Source organism: Catharus ustulatus, chromosome 4 (genome assembly GCF_009819885.2).
Source record: "Catharus ustulatus isolate bCatUst1 chromosome 4, bCatUst1.pri.v2, whole genome shotgun sequence".
NCBI classification, from domain to species: domain Eukaryota; kingdom Metazoa; phylum Chordata; class Aves; order Passeriformes; family Turdidae; genus Catharus; species Catharus ustulatus.
This window is the reverse complement of record NC_046224.1, coordinates 76,774,365-76,793,032: the sequence shown is the minus strand read 5'-3', so window position 1 is coordinate 76,793,032 and position 18,668 is coordinate 76,774,365. Positions and strand designations below refer to the sequence as shown.

General features: G+C 40.6%; 1 protein-coding gene across 8 annotated transcripts in view; it reads right to left on the bottom strand.

The window, feature by feature from the left end:
- Positions 1-18,668, bottom strand: part of LOC116995815 (solute carrier organic anion transporter family member 1C1-like) — a 42,415-nt gene that overhangs the window by 2,715 nt on the left and 21,032 nt on the right. For 3 of the 8 annotated variants that reach the window (XM_033058816.2, XM_033058815.2, XM_033058817.1), the window contains exon 15: positions 17,368-18,397. In XM_033058816.2, the coding sequence (XP_032914707.1) occupies positions 18,175-18,397 (223 nt within the window). In that variant the 3' untranslated portion in view covers positions 17,368-18,174. Of the gene's footprint in view, positions 1-651; positions 815-1,677; positions 1,874-2,356; positions 2,522-3,386; positions 3,633-5,023; positions 5,123-5,238; positions 5,386-5,958; positions 6,075-7,369; positions 7,503-7,588; positions 7,731-9,004; positions 9,162-10,097; positions 10,210-10,308; positions 10,579-14,608; positions 14,715-17,367; positions 18,398-18,668 lie in introns of those variants that run through there. The other 5 variants (XM_033058819.2, XM_042779227.1, XM_033058820.2 and 2 more) reach the window with 5 other exon arrangements.

The following is an 18,668-nucleotide window of genomic DNA, read 5'->3' as shown; positions in this document are numbered from 1 at the left end:
AAGACACAGAACAGGTTTGGTAGGACACTGCTCATTAAATGGGGATTCTGTTGGAGAGAAAACAGACTAATGGCTCCAGACCATTTATGTTCCTGGCATCAGGAAACATGCAAATGCACAGCCCAGTGAAGGTTTACATCCATGGACTGCAGTTTTGTCTCTGGGACTCTGATCTCCATCGCTCCATGGTAAGCAAAAATCGGTCACCCAGAAAAACAAGCAGTTTCCTGACATCCCAAAGTCTCACATGGAGGAAACAAGCTGCCTTTCCTTAACCCATTTTTCATACTTAAATGTTAATGATCTGTAGCAGCGAAGATACTGTTCTATCTTAGTGTACTTAGTCTACTTAGGGAAAGCCTCCTATGGACAGCCTTCAGGCAAAATGAAACCAATTTGATTTGTGTGTTTCCCCCTCTTGTGCTCAACCTACAGAAGATGAAAGTTAATATCTAGAACAAGGAGTTAGGGCTTTTTGCTTAATGTGCAATAACTCATAGGAATCTCTCTTTTCTGTGCTGTTTGTAGCCAGAAATCAAAAGTACCTTACTGTAACTTTGATTTTCCTGAAATGCATTATCCTACTAAATCCCTGATGTTACATGGAAAATAAGCTGGTAGGAAACCTTGGAAACCAAAGCAAGGTCTTACTGTGTTCTTTCCATGTCCCGTGGAAGTCGTGCATCCAGCCAGACACGCCGAAACATAGGTGATTCCATTGGCTCCACACACAGGATCCCACGTGTTGGAGGCACATTTGCAGTGGGAGTTGCATTCAGAAAATAAGGAATTGTTGTGGTACAGAATGGGGTTGCTTGGAAGTTAAATGCAGACAAGTGTAAGAGATTTTTAATTCGGTGCTGAAGTCAGTGAAGTCCCTTCTGTGTGACAGCGTTGCTGTTCTGAAACCCACCTCACATGCCCAGGACATGTTTTCACAGCTGGGTTCCTACATCACTATTGGTCTGTTTCAGATTCCATCCTACTTGCACTGATATTAAATGATTACCAGAATATAGAGAATTTTAAAACAAATGAAAGCTTTGCTACTGGTTTTATCAGTGTAGACTGAAAAGAGAAAGGAGGGGAAGGTCAGTTGGACTCCCCGCTAACTGAATTTAGAGCTAGAAAGAGTTATCACAGTCTTATCAAGTATAAATGCAAAAATGCACCAGCGACAGACACCAGATCTCCAGGTCTCTGTATTAAAAAATACCTCTCTGTTAAAGCCTAGCCTAACTTTTCATTCAGGATATGAAGAACACAGGAAATGAAGATATCATTTGTGTCTTGAGAAAAAGATATGTGTTCACTCATCTTCTCCTTTCTAGGTAAGTGAAACTTAAGTTCTTGCTGTTTTTTCATCCCAGTGCTTCCTAAGCGTGTTCCCTGTTGCACCATTTCCATTCTGAGTGAAAACATTGCACAGCAATACTCTCACCCTCCCCCAGCAAAACCACCTGCGTTGCTAATGATGCAATTCCTGATTAATCTTTACCCAGTGCTGGGCTTTGTCAGGCTGACACTCTGCTGACCAACAAAACTACCCAATGACATGTGGTAGTGTTCACTTTCTCTCAAGCATTCCAAAAGCATGTTTCTCTTTTAGCCTTGATGTCACAGTACATTTTTTGAGAACTATGGAGAAAAGCACAATATTTTCTATTTTATACTCACCCTTCATAGGACACTGTCATTCCTGCCACCACATAGTTATCACAGCCAACAAAAAAGTGTAGCAAACTGATGGCATAGGATAAAAATGACATGATAAATGAAAACTTTGTTGCTCCAATGATGCCCATTTTGTACTTTTTCATTATAAGTCCTCCTAGGAAAATTCCAATACCTACAGGGGGTAAGGATGTCATTCCTGAAAGAGATAATAGAAGGGCAATGACAGAATTAAAGAATCATTATAGTCTTAAGAGCCAAAGTCTCTCCTAAGTCTTTTGTTCCTGGCAGCTTCATGGTCTGCTATGACTTTAGGAAGGTTTGTGTTCAGTCCAGTCCCTGGGTTGCACAACCTTTTTGTGAAGTGCCTAAGGCTCCAAACCCACTTCATTGCAGGGAACTTGCCAGATGCTTCAGAAGCTAAAACTTCCACACCCCACTCATTGCGTACTTGGGGTGCCCTTCCTATAAATATAATATAAATGCAATGTAACATCATATAACTTAAAAACTTCTTATGGTGCCAGGGGCAAAAACCCTGTATGTTTTATAATTCAGGTTCAGATCAGACCACCATTTACCTCAACCTGTTCTGTTTGGAATTAGCCCCAGATAAAGTACACCAGAACTTATCCCCATGCACTGCTTACAGCACAAGCAGTCCTTGCACAGTAGAACTCACCTATTAGAAAGTTGGATTTGGATGTAGATTGTCCATACTGCTGTTCCATGTACTTTGGTTTGTAAGTCAAGAAACCAATAAAACCACTGAACTGTAACAGTGAGCAACACAAAAATGTAAAGTACATTCGATTACCCAATACTTTTTTCAGGGAGTTACAGAAATCTGAAAGAAAGGGACATATGAGTTGGCATTGAAAGATGCATGGCATAATTATGGTGAGTAACCTGCAAAACTTAGGGGAAGGTCCTGTTCTCAGCTGTCCGAGTGCGAGTTGTATTGATCTTCATTTGCATGATGGTATCTGAAAGCAAAATCAGGTTCTTGAAAAACACAGAGGTTGAGATATAGGAACAGAATCCTAAAAGAAGACAGAAGTAAGCCAGGGTGCTCTATTGAGAAATGCACATGAAGGCTAAGGGGCTCCACATGGCACAGACTTTGTTCAGCTTGCATGAATATTATCTCACAGGCTCAAGGCTAAGTGAGAGCTGCCTTGGCAGAGGTGTCCAGTGTCTTTCACTGGGATCTGAACAAAAAATTTCACAAATGAAGCAAAGCCACTTCTTTCCATCACCTTTCCAGCACTTTATTTTTTGCCTAAGGACTGCACAAACAGAGCTATTCAAGCCTGATGTATTTTCATCAGGCACCAGTGTACTTCAGAGTCTCCATGAACACTCTCAAATTAATAATTTGTCTTTCCATATTGCAAAAAGGGCCTTTGAATGTTTTCTTTACATTCAGATACAGGAACACTTTTCCAGTGTTCAAATTTCTTCCAGCACAGAATTTTAGCGGAAGATGCCACTCAGATGATGATTTATTTCAGATGGTGCATGCAGAAATTCCGAGTCTGAACAAGCTCTTTCGCTTCTAATAATTTTTGGTGGACCTTGTCTTTCTTGGGGACAGGTGCCTAGTTCAGATGGAAGTGCAGGGAAGGCAAAATATTTTGCAGAACTGCTACATTTCCTATGTGTGTTGTGCCCACTGCTTTTCACATTTATACAACATGAGAAACACTTGCCTTTCAGTATTAATGACCACTTCCTTGGCTTAGGTTTTTCAGGAGAAAGTTTATTCCTCGTGGCACCCATGCTTTCCAAGAGACTGTGTGAAGTTTTGTCCTTACTGGCTTCCTCTGGCTTTTTCAGACTCCTTGGCAGGAAGCAGAATGGAATAGCAGATAGGAAACTGGTTGCTCCACCTATTAAAAAGCCCAGCCACCATGCGCCCACCCAGCGGGAATCCTGTGGGGTGATAGTGATGCTCCCTAGAAATGAGGGAAACAGGCACAAGTTACCCCAGTGAAGAAGCTGAACCTTCCCCACCCTTGTTCTGCTGCATTTTAGAGTGTCTGACTTCCAGCAGTAAACATCTAATGAGGGACCATTCATGCAATGAAGGCATCAGGTATCATACCCTGAACGGTGTTATAGAATCATAGACTGGTTTGGTTTGGAAGGTGGCCTGTGGCCAGGGACACTTTCCAGTTGACCAGGATGGTCTGAGACCCATCCAACCTGGCCTTGAACACTTCCTGGGATGGCGCATCCGCAGCTTCTCTGGACAACCGGTTACACCCTCCTCACGGGTAAGAATTTCTTCCTGGCATCTAATCCAAATTAACTTTCTTTTAGTTCAAAGCCATTCCTGTTAGTCCAGAATTATTTTATCTGCCATTCCACACCTTTCTCTGGCTGATGTTTTGTGACAGACATAGCTACACCAAGGTCCTTACCCAACACATGAGAAACCAAAAGGGGTGGCAGACAGGCTTCAAACATGGTGTGGTTTTTGGCTCCTAAGACACCCTCTGCTTTTCTGAATGGTGTAGGTTGCTGTTAAGCAATTGGACATTCTCTGTAGTGTCAGTGAAATCACCCATGGCTTTAAATGTATTGCAAGGAAGATGAGAGTAGCTGGTTGTGTTCTTAATGATTTTTAATTCTGACATGCTTAGTGAGGGACCAAGATTATAAGATTTTCACTGCATTACTGGAGGTGGCTCATTTTCTTACTCTTAAATAAAATAGAACACTGACTTAACAAAGGGCAAAGACTAAGTAGTTCACCTATCTAACTACAGGATCCTGAAGATCTGAAAACTTGTGTGTCCTGCTAGAAAAACAAGACCACTGAAAAGGAACAGGATGAAGGACCACAGCTACCACTCACAGGGATTGCTGTGTCCCCTCTGGCGTTGTGCAGATGTGAGTACATACACGTGTTTTCATTTCATCTGAATAAGCAAGGGCTGAGAAAATGTGTATATTTTACTGCAAAAGCTATGTGGAATGTAAATAATGAAAAATACTCAGGGGAAAGGGTGTGTAATTCCCCCAAACTATAAAGCTGCTGTACTAGCAGAATCTTTTTGTTTAAATTCCAGTTTAGAAAATCTTGATTCTGTTCTGAGAGTTCTTGGTACTAATTCATAGAGTTAAGTGTGTATTACAATCCTTTAATCTTAAAGCACAGTTCTAAAATATGGTCCCAATCTAGTTCTGCCTTTACTCTAAAAGCTTTCAGTAATTTAGTAAAATTGTAATAAATTATGCAATAAATAGAATTCAAATATGAAATATTTTACTATAATTAATATAATGAAAATTCTTATGAACAAGTATTAGCTTACTTTCACTTCTTCTCTGTTTTGCTTACCTGGATCCACAAATCCAATATCCACGTACAGTTTTGCACATAGAGATCCCAACAGGAAACCAAACATGGGGCCCATCATGGCTATTGTGTGCAAACATGCTGAAAATACAATGAAGCAGATGCTAGTACCCTCTAATGGCTGAATGTTGTCTTCTGCAGAGGGTGATCGACCTCTTATACTAGGAATCTCGCAGTTTACTTCATGTTGAGATTACCTACATACACAGGAACATTCTCTTCTTTAGCAAAATCATCGAGGTAAGAGATGCCCAGTGGTGTTATTGGTGTCTCACCAATGCCACGTAACATGTTTCCCAGTAAAATATATATCCACATATATGAGGATGGCTCCTTCTCACAGCCTGCAGATGAGAGTTTACACCTTTGTAATAAAATATTTGAATGGGAAACAGGGGAGCAGTCACAGGAAATGTAGCACATGAAATAATTACAGATTAGAAATCAAGCTATTAAGAACACTTCCTTATAGAAGATACATGAAAGGTTGTCAACCCCATTGTAACTTTTCATGATGTTTAAATAACACATTCTTTCACCTCCATTGCATTTGATACAGGTAAGTATCACCTATCAGAAAAAATGCTCATTAAAATAATAACTTATTGATATTTTTATAAATATATTACCTGGCATGTATCATGTATCTTTAATGTGAGAAGTTTGAGATGGTTTCTGGAGCAGAACTTGGCTCATTCTCAACCTGTGTCCCATACAAGCAACACATAAACCAGCTGTATTCCATATTGTGAGGAGGGTAATAGAAATCTCCATTTATTTCTGTTAAACTCTGTGCAGTTTCATGTCCTGTCACACTAGTTCTTCCACTCACCAACTCCAGGTTCTGGGTAACTGAATCCTTGCAACCAAGGACAAAACAAGCTCCAGTATTTGTACTTTCATTTACAGTTCTGTACCTGATCGTGAGACTTCCAGGACAGTGTCATTCACATCTTGATGTAGGGAACAGGGACTTATGATGGAAGTTAAGTTGGCTGAAGCAGCTGTATGTGATGTTGTCTCATATTTATAGCTGCAAACACACAACAGCAGATTTAGAAGTAGTGCTCGCTAGGGAAACAACAGTGTGGTAGGGCTGGAACCACTTGGCTGCTGTTTCCCTAAAGAGAAAGATAGCAAATATCAATTCAAATGGCTACTGAAGGAGCAAATAAGATTATTTAAGAGCATTTTAGAAAACCAAAATGCTAAAATTAAGAACAAATAAAATCTTGGATTCTCTGTCTGGAAGACATAATGTTTTAAGCTGGGAGATTCAAAAGGGGTTATGAAAGTATTTCAGGTAGGATTGAATTTTTGCTGTCTGAATTTAGGGTCAGGTCCAAGTGAGTTCTCTGTGTTGACCCCACAGTCAAGGAGAAAAAGAATGTCTTGAGTTTGAGCAAAGGTTCCTTTTCCATCTTTGATGTGTGTTTGGTCTGTTCAGCTGCTTTAACACCATCCCTCTCCCAGAAACAAGTGCTGCTGAGGGGCAAAGTACAATTAGCCTTAGCAGAACAACATGGTAAAGCACACATTCTGCTTCAAGGAATTGCCCTGGCTCTGTTAGACCAGGCAGGCTTATTTTTCAGGCTGAAACAAAGAGCAGCCATCAGGAGACACGGGGCAGAACAGTTCCTCCACAAATGTTGAGGCTCAGGTTCACGAGTTGCCCAGCGTAAATGAGTGTGATAGATGGTGTGTCTTAAAGAGTGAAAAGCTGATGAAAAGTCTGATTCTAGTGCAAGATCCACTAACGAAAGAAAGCATTCCTGTTTTCTTTTTGCAGTAGTATGCCTAAAGTTATTCTATATATTTAAGAAATCGACAGAAATATGTTTTACTCTATTTGTTATCCCTGTGCTCAAGCTATGACTGGAAACTTGATCACATATAAACATAATGCAGTAATTCTCTGAGCCAGGAGAAGGTGAATAAAAAGTAACCAGATACAGAAAACCAGTTTAGCCAGCGATGTGCATTCGGAAGAGAAAAATCCTGATAAGAGTTCTACCAGCACTCATCCATCTGCAGGCTCTAGCATAATTTCATTATTTTCCTCCTTTCTAAACAAACCTGAATGGAAACTAAAGTAGAGTGATTTTTTCCTTTTTTTCAAGGAGCTGAACTTTCACTTCAGAAGAGATGAACTTTTTGAATGAACATTCACCATCACAATAGTGATGTGTGTGTCACGTGGGGTTCATTGCACTCGGAAGTGAGGTTCTACAGGAAATCTAAGGCTAAACACACAACAAGTTTCATTTAAAAACCAGAAAGCACAATACAATTGTTAGGTTACCCAAATTAAGCATGATTAGTACTTACTATCCCATGAAGAAATGAGGCATGGCTGATAAAAAGCATCCCAAAGCCATAGTAAAGCATCCCACAGCTATTACTTTGGGTCTATGAAGCTTAGCTCCAAAATAACTTACAAATGCAATCACCAGCAAGTTGCCTGCAAGGCAATGAACCAGAGTTAATGCAAGATGCTGTCTCATGGTTCTCTGAGCAGTTTTCTGCATGTTGGGGAACATCCCTTACCCATCTCGAAGCTCCCATCAACGAAACCGGCGGTAGATGACGTCAGGTCAAACCTCCGCTCAATCTGAGTGATGGAGCTCTTCATTATCGTACCAGACAAGGCTTTACTGAAGTAGCTGAAGGACAGAGCAGCCAGAAACACCTGGGGGAAGATTCAGAGAGAAAATGGCAGGGAGAGGCAGAAAAACTGGTCACAGAAGGATCAAGTATATTTTAAATGGTGTGAAACAATCATCATCCTGACATATATTGGCTACTCAAACTGGAGTGGCAAAGTGAACCTTAACCCAAATTAGCTTTAGGTTGGGTCACATGTCCCTTTGTTTTAGGCCAATTCATAACAGATTCTAACTCAACTGTGTGGCATCAACACAAAGGCTTTAAACAAGTTTTTATGGTACAGTATGAGGAATGTGGCACTGAGTTCATCTCTGTGTCATATGATATATTTTGAAATTTTGCTTGCATACCATATATCTCACAAGGAACAGCTTAATACTCTTTTGTAGTTTGACTGTTGCTTCCACCAACACACATTGTGGCTTTTGCAAATAACGATTTATTTGGTAAAATATTTAAGTTTGTTTAAATATTATCCAGTGATTTCCACATAGTTTAAAAACCAAATAGACTTGTTGGTCACTGGGCAAGAGTTCCAATACAACAGAAACCTGGGTAAATAAACAAAGTACATACAGGTTTAGACATTGCAATACTATCTAATGTAAGAAATTAAGCCAATCCAAGAAGCAACAGCTTGCAAATTTGTTTATTTCTTTTTGCCAGGAATGAAGAGAAAAATCTTCCAAGTGTGGGGTTTGTCCTGACATGTTCGGTTTGTCCTGGCATGTTCTATATTTGCTCAGCTTGACTGGCAAAAATTCTGAGAATCACCCTTTGTGCCTTATGTCAGCAGTGCTCTCAGAGGGTTTGGCTGAAATCTCAAAATACTGATAAGCATGAAAACACAAACAAAAATTACCGGGCTTGTTTGGGTTTTAAAATGCGATCCTCAGTCAGGTCCAAAACGCCAAACCACCAAACAATTGATGAAATACGGTTCACCTCACCTTATTTTGACTCTACAAGACTGGTGGTGGCAGCAACCTCCAGACAAGTGTGTTGTAGGTACCTAACTGAGGCTGGCTCAAGTCTCCCACTTGAAGTGCTGCCTCTCTCTAATGGCCAAGAAGGAGATCCACCTACAAGTAACTTGTGAGGGAATACAGTAGATCATGATTTTTTTTTCTTTAGAAAAAAGATAAGATCTGATGATCCCCCAGACCTCTAGTGCACATCCAGTTCCTCAAAAGATAGGTGGAACAGGAATGAAGGATTTTGGCATGTCACATCTTGAACAACATTTCTTAACAGGTAACAGTGGTAATTCATGGTGATATTGCTAAGGCACCAAACCTTCAATCCAGCGCAAGAGGAAGTCTTTTTGACTGGTGGATTTTTGTTTCCTTCATCATCCAAAAGCTGGTCAGGTTCTGCTTCCTGATTTGAGTCATTGACATTACTGGGTTTGGTTTCCACTGTCATGATTGGTTTCTTTACTGAATGATCTGAACTGAAGAGAAAACAGCAATAAATACAAAAGCACATATGCCAAAATAGAGTTGCTTAAGGACCTCTCTGATGAATTTGGTGAAACTGATTACTAATTATGAAACTAATTATGAGATATTGAAACTGAACCTTTCTACTTAAAATGGTTTGGCTCAATGACTTGCATGCTTCCTAGTGTGCATTTGTTTAAATTCTGAAATAGCTAGTTTTGACATCTTTTTTTCTTAGGAGACATAAGCACCCCCCATTTTTACCTTGTCCTGTCTTTTAATACTAGAAAGGCAATTTTGACAGAGGAGTAAGAGACAAAATCTCTGTCCCAAAATAAACTACAAGGGTCCACAAAGCAGCAGTGCTGAAGTACAGGGAGTCCTAGGAAGCTCTAAATTTGCAGGCCATGTGGCTTAGAACTCAGTCATTGATTTGATAAAATCTGTAGCAATGCTGTGCAATCCAATTTATTCCTTTACACCGGCTTGTTGGAAACAATTCTTAGTGACAGAAGAATTTATTATTTCATCTAACTAACCTCCTGTAAGGATATTAAATGTGTTTTTCTTCTTGCAGTAATATGCAGGGTGTCCCTGATCTCTTTCTGTTTGCAGAGTGCTGTATGCCCACATGCTTGAAAATATCTGCAACTCAGCAGTTCAGCAGAACTGCTCCAGTTCCCTCAGGAACTTCCTGTAGCCATAGACAATGATATGTCCTTTGACACATGATAATGTTTTAGTGTTTAAAGCCTTGTTTTGCTATTAAGTTGTATTTTGGTTTATTACAATGAATAATTCAATACTTCTTTCTTTTTTCCCCTCAGCTTTTAAAAACTCTGTATCTGGGAGATGGATAACAACTAAAAAGGACACTTCAGAGAGAAGCTGTAAAGCAAGTCTATGTATCTGTTTGCAAAGTTTATTTAAAGAATGAAAACACTTGCCTGTTTGTGCAACTCCCACTACAATCAGAACAGATTTCTCAAGGATGATCCAGAAACCACCGCAGAGCCCCTCAGAAAAAAATGGGTCACTTGAAACAAGTCATCTTCAGATCTGCAGGTAGGAGTATTGCATATTCTATTAAAGCATTGAAATTAATGCTCTCAAGTCAGAACTCAGAAATCACAGCTCACATGGTTTGATTTGTTTCACCTTTCACAATCCTCTCCTCATTTGAGAAAAGGGAGAAAAAAAGAGAGGGGAACAAATCACACAAAGAGAAGTTTTATATGCTTGAATGCTGCTGAAAAAAGTTGGACAAACTTTTCCAGTGCTGAAAAAGGTCCATCTGCTTTCCACTGCTAATATCTACTTCCCAAACTCTTTTGTGGCTATACTGTAAGTCTCGGTCAACACATGTACCAGGACAAAAAAAAATTAGCTGCCCCTTCCCCTTGGCTACTCAGACAGAAAGGAACAAGAGGCAGAGAAAGGATTTCTCCAAGACTGCAGAGCTACAAACAAAAACCTTATGAAATAAAGTTCCTGGTGCTTAGGAACAGTTAGTACACAAATACTATTGGGCAGCTAGTCCTCTGAAATTCACCTGTCTTTGTGTAACCTGAATATATAAGTTTCTAGTCATTATGATACATTGATGACTACAATAATATGCTGAGGGAGCATATGATTGCAGGTCACAGGATTGGAGAAGTGGTGCTTTTTTGAGAGTTTAAAGGTACAACATGATTTAGAATCTGGTGGCAGGAACTCCTCCCACCCTCAGATGACCCTGACCTACACATATATCACACAGATAATCAGCTGGAGATGGAAGAGATAAGGGCTGGGGAAATTCCAGGCCACAAGAGCATTAGAAAAAAGGTAAAAGGTCAAGTCACAATTGATGACAACACACAGTAGCTGCTGAGCCTGATAATTTTAAGTATTGATAAAGTTGTTATTTTAGATTTTTTTCATTAGCATTTTTTCCATATTTAATAAATCAAGGGTCTGGTTAAAAATATGAAGTATGAAAGCGAAAGTATGAAGCTTTCTGCATCAAACATGCCCTTTCACTAATATAAGTTCTCTGAAACTACCATTCTTTACCTGCACAAGCTACTCTTCTCTAATAATGATCTGAGAGAGTTGCTTTTGCAGAAAGACAAGATTAGGTAAGTAAGGTATCGGTATTATTTAGGTAGTCAGTCAGCCTAAACACAAATTACCTAGTCTTTCTTCCTAGGGGAAGAAAACAAACCTCTTCCAAAAGAATTCTAAGCAGTACAGACATGAAATCTAACGCTCAATTTACTTTTTGGAACATTTGACAAATTCACTTGATTTTATGTGCAGTGCAGTCTCTTCAGAGAACCACTCTGGGTGGGAGAAAGTCAAAGCTCTTAACTAATAATCGGCATGCATGGCTTGTGCTGCTGAGAGCTGACAGCTTCCACGACACCAGGGGAAATCATGCAGCAACTTGCAATTCAGTTGCAGAGCAAATGCAGCCAACCTTGCAAAAGACAGACTTCTTAGGTTTTTCAGGGAACATGATCTTATAGAGACCAGGGCCTGTTCAGTAGATCTATCCCTTATTGGATATAAAATTTTTCACCTTTGCTTTATATCCCCTAATTATATGCAAATTATAATGAATAAGAACATCAAGTGAAAAATGTCCACATGAAAAACAGGTAGTAAGTTTACAAAGATCAAGACAACAGTTTGCTGCACGTTTTGTAGAGTCTTATAAAAGAAAAATATAGTGATGTTTGAGGACTTTTAAGAATCCAGCAAAGACACTCTAAGTCTTTGGGGTGATTGCCACCACAGCTGCACTCTCAGGGACTGTGACATCACACAGTAGAAGAGCAAATCACAAATCAAGAGCCGTATTTCCTCCAGTAATTTAAGGAACTGTAATGATTTACTCTAACTGCAGTGCTAATCCAAATGACTCACTGCTTTTTAAATACATCCATGGCAAGACCTTTCAAGTTCATTGGATATGAAAAACGAGTATTACAGCGCTGTGCAGACCTCAGTGCTCATTGTTCAAGACACACAATTCTGACAGCTCAGAGAAACACATACAGCACACGGTGCCATCACTGAAGCATTGACACTTCCACCAGGACTGCTGCTGGTGCCACCAATTGTGGCAAATGCAACCGGTGCTACACAGGTCAGGTTGGATAGCTGCAAACACTAATGGCAACCTTTTAAAGTTAAGACAAACAGAAAAAATATTAAAGAGGTTCCTACCTAGGTTCCGCATCCACAACAACAGCAGCTATACTACCATCCAAATGCTCAAAAGGCAGAGAATTCTTTCCTTAAGCAAAGCTCTGCTGGTACATGGTAGAAGAATCATTAACTTCCAACTCAAACCAAAGTTTTAATTTTGTCTCCTCCCAGTTCTGTCCTCTGTTAAAGGTCCCCAAATCCCTGTTTATCCACAGCGGTCAAAAGCTAACTAGGAAGAAGACAAGCAACTGCGTTCCTTTTGTATGTTCTTGTAAAGCTTTTTTTTTTTTCTTTCCTGAAATTGTCTAGATTATAATAGTTCACACCTTCCTGGTGTTTAAAAAAATGGTGTCCCAACTTTAGAAAGAAACCTTTTTCCAATTCGTTTCGTTATGAAGTTTTATTTTCATAGTCTGTGGCTAAAGTCCATTCAGCTCAGATCTACTAGAGCCAACCAAGAACTTGCAGGAAGATAAAACGCAGTTCCTTGGGTATATAGAGCAAAGGGAGCGTTCAAAAATCGTTCATGTTTAGAAGACTGATCACATTTATAGTTTATTGCTATTAGCAGTGAAGGCAGGTGAAATATGGAAGTGTATTAGGGCTATGTGTACTTTGGAGCAGCCCTTTATCTCTTACAACCCTGACTGAAGGAAACCAGAACAGGTTTATTTGGTTGTGTCCCTGCTGTTCATTCTGCCTGATTCCTGAGAGTAATTGTGCTTAAAAGCTAAGTTATTCTTGAGACAGGTGAGCTATGACTACTGTCTGCCTGGATGTTACATCAAAATATTCCATTCCTGGTAGTTCCTGCTCCCTTCCCTGCCACCAGTTTCACAATGTCACCCATCATTTCTCACAGAAATCAATCAGCTTAGTCAGACCTTGATGTACCCTTGATAAATCCACTCTGGCTGCTCCAAATCACCAGTCTGCTGTGCCCAGTAATGACTTCAAGGTTAACTATCTCAGTAATCTTCCAGAAACCTCTGCTGCTGTTCTATTGATTCCTTCTGGTTGAAACTTTTTGTGCGGAACAATTTTTAGTTTTCCGTGACTAAGTGATCAGTAATATAATCAAGGGGGACTTCATTCATCACTGCAGATAAAATCCATGGTGTTAGATTATGATTGCATCCATTATATGTAAGTCTGAATGAAAAAAACCCTCAACAACCAATATTGCCGTTCCTGCAATTTTTCTTAAAGACTTGTCCTCACAGTCAGAGCATTACTTAACTTTAAATATGTGCAAGAGATGGAAATTCATGATTCTATAACAGATGTGGGTCTCTTTTTTATTCAGAGTTTAGTGATCCTTCATGTCCTATGGTTGCATAAAACATCAACTACCCACTTCCAGCAGGTTTCTTATACCATGCTTGACATTTTCTAGTCACAAGACAAGCATCTTGGTGCCTGTTTATTGCTCTTTATTGCAGGCTACCATACCATGCTGCTGCTCCGTGTTGCTGGTGTTTCACCAAGGACTCAGATACACAAACTCCTGTGTCCTCATCCTCCTCCAGGGGTGTGTCACCAGCTCCACTCTTAAGCACTGACTGTGCCAAGATAAGTGTTCCCTGTTGTTTTACAAATATGATGAAGCTTTGCATTCCCAAGGTTTCATTTTCTGATGTGTTATCAGGCCTACCCAAGTGGGGTTTTGGCCTTTTAATCCTAAATATCTGGCAAGGGATGGAGCTAAAATGACTGTTACTTCGAAGTACCAGAACCTGTAGAAAAAGGTGCTACTTTCTTTTGCATATAAGGGAAACAGTATTTCTTTATTTTCATCATTCTGACACGTGAATACAAATCAGTTTCTCCCTATTTTTCCTAGCCCTGTATGTATCATTAATTTATAACTTTTCAGGATTAAAACATCTTTTGTACTTTGCTTTCAGTATGGCTGAGAAGAATTTTTCTATCTTCAGACTGCTGCTGTCCAAACTGTCTGTGGAAGCATTCACAATCAAAGCTGACTTCTTGAACCAAGAACTGTTGATTAAGACTACCACAATGGAAAACTACTGAAGTCAAATTGAAGGCTATGGTCTCACACCTAAAAAAGAGAGACATATCTCTTTTTCCATCTAAGACCCCCCCCTCCAATATTACTCATACTTGCAGGAGGGAAAAAAAAAAAGGATTATGATAGTAAAATCTAAAATCCCCTTAATGAGAACACTGAGACATCAGTAATGTCTGATTCCTGCTGAGGTTAAAAGCAGTCCTTACAGAAGCCACAGTAAGTCACCTTTAGCACAGGAGCTGGGTGCAGACTCCTCCAGGCAGAGGGTGGCAGCAGATCCCACCAGAAGAAGAGGCAGCCAAGGCACAATTGGGAGGGGCAGGCAGCAGCAGCAGGGAGCTGCTGGCCAGGCAGAGGCCAACTGGAGTAGGCAGCTTTGATTAGAGCCCTTCTTATTCTCAGGACACTAATCCCTAGATACAGAAAATCAATGTATTTTAAAATTTAACTCTTTGTTAACAAACTAAATAAAAGGGATAGTGTACAGCAAGTGTAAGCAAATACTCCTGTAGTTAAGATACTACTCAGGAATCCTGAGAGGGTGAAAATAGCCTTTACCACAATAGAAAAGGATTCTTTGGTGCTTCTGTCCCAGAGTGTCTAGTTTGTGTTTGATGCTGTAGAGCTGACAAGAGAGAAGAGCATGCTAGGAGGTTGATTTGTTGTCTCCATCTTAGCCAGTGTCTGGGAATTTATCCTTCCACTGTTCAGTGGAGCATTTGCCTTGCAAAAGAACTTGATAATTTTGTCATTGATTTGTATCATGCATCTGTCTGGAAAAGTAGACCATGATGTGCTGCTTTATTGATATTTTTTTCTTTTATCTCTTTTTTTTCTGTTTAAAATGCTAGATATTAATGCTGGTTTTACAGCTTCTCTTTGTATTCAGTCTTAATCAGCAGCTTGGATTGGAGTTATTACAGACACAGAATTGAAGTGTAAGTCATTGGTAGGTGAGAGTGATCAGACCTTTTTAGTAGCCAATCCAAATGTGATGTGTGTACATCACAGAACAGCAGGAAAAAATCCCATGCTGACCTCAGGTGAAGTCCCAGGGCAAGTCTCCATCACCTTCACGTGGTCTGGGAAATTAATTGAGGTGACAGGACTGAAAAAATTGTAATGGCTCATGTAATTGAATACCTGGTATTATATACAAAACCACTTCAATAAACTGTTCATCTATCTTGTTACACTAGAGCAGATCTTTTACTAGAATGAGTGAGTCTTGATTTTTCCTAACAGAAAAATCTATCAGATGTCAGAAACATCCCAAAGGAAAAAAAAAATAATAATAAAAAAATTTTGTTTCTATTATAGTTTTATCGTGGTTGTTTTCCAGACACTGAAAACCAATCTGTCAGCACAGTTAAATAAACAGATTTTTGCTGACTGTATAATGTTATCACAGGTTGTTTTTTATTTTAAAAAGTTTTTGTTTTCCCGCATCTTATTTTAGAAGTGCCAAGATCACACGATCAGCAAGAGGGTTCTGGTTGTGTACAACAACCTTTCTAACTTGCCATGTTCAACAGCCATGAGAGAGAGATTCTTGGCCTGGTCACCATCCAGCTGTGAGTGCCCTCCACTAAATCCTTTCCTTATTTACTCTCTTCAAAATTCAATGAACTGTATTAATCTGGGATGAGCTGTTGGTTGACTAACCTCCTGATATTAGCCACATGTTGCTTAAGTAATGACCGCTTTAAATCACTGTTAAAGGGCCCCACATTTAAATTGCCACTCATCATTTTTACAACAATAATGGACTTTTTGTCCATTATTGTTCTCCTACTGAATCCAAAACACAGCACTCTCCCAGCTACTGAGAAGAAAATTTTCTCTCTCCCAGGTGAAATTGGTTAATTTTCCTGCCCCACTTGCTGCCAGGCATGTGCAGAACAGCCACTGTGACAGCTCCATAATTGGACAGTAGCAGTGTCCCTGCCAGGACTGATTCACAAAGAAGGAATCATCCCCATGGCTTTGACACACATACGACACCAAGTACTGAAGTTCAGATATCTCTCCCTTTTTATCCCAGTGTGCACTTAAGTTGGGTTCCTCCTTCCTCTCATGGGATCTGACAGCTCATTTCTATGGGAACTGCCCTCTCCAGGAGGCTCTGGAAGGCTCCAAGCATTGTTCTTTCTCCTGGATGGTGGTGCAGTTTGACATTTTTTCTATTTTTATGATGATGATGAGACCTGAGACAGGAATGCCAATCTTTGTGATTCACCCCAACCACAACTCTTGATTAATCCTGTATTCATAAACCTTCCGATTATTTTAATTATGTTTGTTTAGTTCAATATTCAGTTCACAAGGCCCAGTGAACAGCCACAGCTGTCCAGGCCCTCAGTGCCCACAGCCTCTGACACTCACCTGGGAGGACAAAGATCTGGGACAGGACAGTGGGTCTCCCAGATTCCAGGCCACACTCACCCATGTGGCAAATCCGGGTGACATTAGTTCTTCCCCTGACAAATGCATTTTCCCCAGTACTGCATTCAAAGCTTCGCCTTATGCAGACATTTGGTGCTTAAGCACCATCCTTTGGTGCTGCTACTGAGTGGGTTAGGTTGGTCCCTAATGGCACAGGACAAACTCTGATCACTGATAAAGCCCAGTGAAAATCCCACTTTTACTCATGTGCCCCTCCTCATGTGCCCACAGGAGAGGCAGCAGTGTACCTACAGTCACTGCTGGGACACAAATTATGTGATATGGGTTTGTTTCTCCAATATTGTGATGAAGGATGAAGCCTACTTTTCAACATGTCCTCAGGAATTCTGGTTGCTTTAAAGGATATCCCTGTGGTGCCACCATTATCTTTTCCAGTGCAAGCTTTGCACTCCCCACCCCAGATATAATTAATATCAAATATTGACAAAGCCCAAAAATGTCTTACTGTCAGCTAGAAAATACAAAAAATTAAAAGGAAAAACCCCAAGTCACCTGGTCTTTTAATTAATTAATTTTATTTTTCCCAAGCTGTCTTGTCATAGCTGTTTAAAATATAAATCATATGTAGCTTTTATAATTTTGTTATTACATCATAAAGTGCATGGAATTATTTAGTACACTGAGTACTAGCAAATAGCAAGAAACTGCTGGAAATCTACAAAAAAGCTCTATTTTCATTCCAGTTTCCTTTGGATGGTACTCTTGTGGCCTGTTTGACTGCAACGACAACTTCTATAGTTGATTGCTGTGCTAGAAAAAAGCTATTGGAAAATGGATTCCTAACCACAACACTTGACGTCCTAAGTGTTGTGGCTTGAATTTGTGAGGTGCCCAGAGCCTGTGGCTGATTTTTCCTTCCAGCAAACCGCCTTCCTCCTGCCCCGTGCCTCGCTGTTGGCAAGGATGGGCTGCCGTGCCAGAGATCCCTCTGGGCTGCCAAGCCAGGATCCGTGCCCTTGGCTGGTCCCATGGCAGAGGGAGCTGCATGGCAGCCTCCCTACGGCCCCTCACAGCAGGAGGAGACTGAGGGGCAGCAGGGCAGCTCCGTGAGCAGGGAGGGAGCTGAGGGGCTCTGAAAACGGTACTTTGGGGAGGGCACCACTGCACCTCCCCAGCCATAGGAAATCCCCTCACTCGGCAGAAAACATGGTGAGCAGTGCTTTTAGAGCTGTTCACATGCTAAAGATTGGTGGTCTTTGCTTTCGGGGTTCACAGTGAAAATTGCAAGAAGGTGAACATTTTCAGGGTAGCTACTAAGATACTGCTTCACTGATGATGGATTTTTGCCTGGACTGGGTAAAATCACGGTGGAGATCTCGGTTTTTCTAAAGTCTGGTCTCCTTTTCTGGCCAGTAAGTTGACTGAATTAACTGGTCACTATTGACAAAATTATCTTTTCTGCTCTTTGTCCCACAGGCGCCTCTCTCCCCGTTGGCTGAGAGGGTCTCATCTTGTGGAGAAGACCTTTTTCGGAGAACCCAAAGGACAGCAACACTGAAGAAAACTGACACCGTGCCCAAGACCAAAGTCAGCCCCAGGTACACATACCTGAGAGAGAAATGATTGATCAGAGCCTGCACCGAAGGCAGCACACAACCAGAACGCATCAAGAACACATTTGTATTTGCATCAGGTAAGGCTGGGGAAGCACACTTGGATCAAGGGGGGGGACCCTGGAGAGGGGAGTTTGTCAGCTCACCCAGGTCAGGTGTAGAGTGGTCTGCGGTCAAGAAAGCATCTCAGGCATTCACTGACCTCCACCCCATTGTGCTTCAGTAAGAATAGCACTAATATTTTTAGAACAGTTACTCACTTTTTC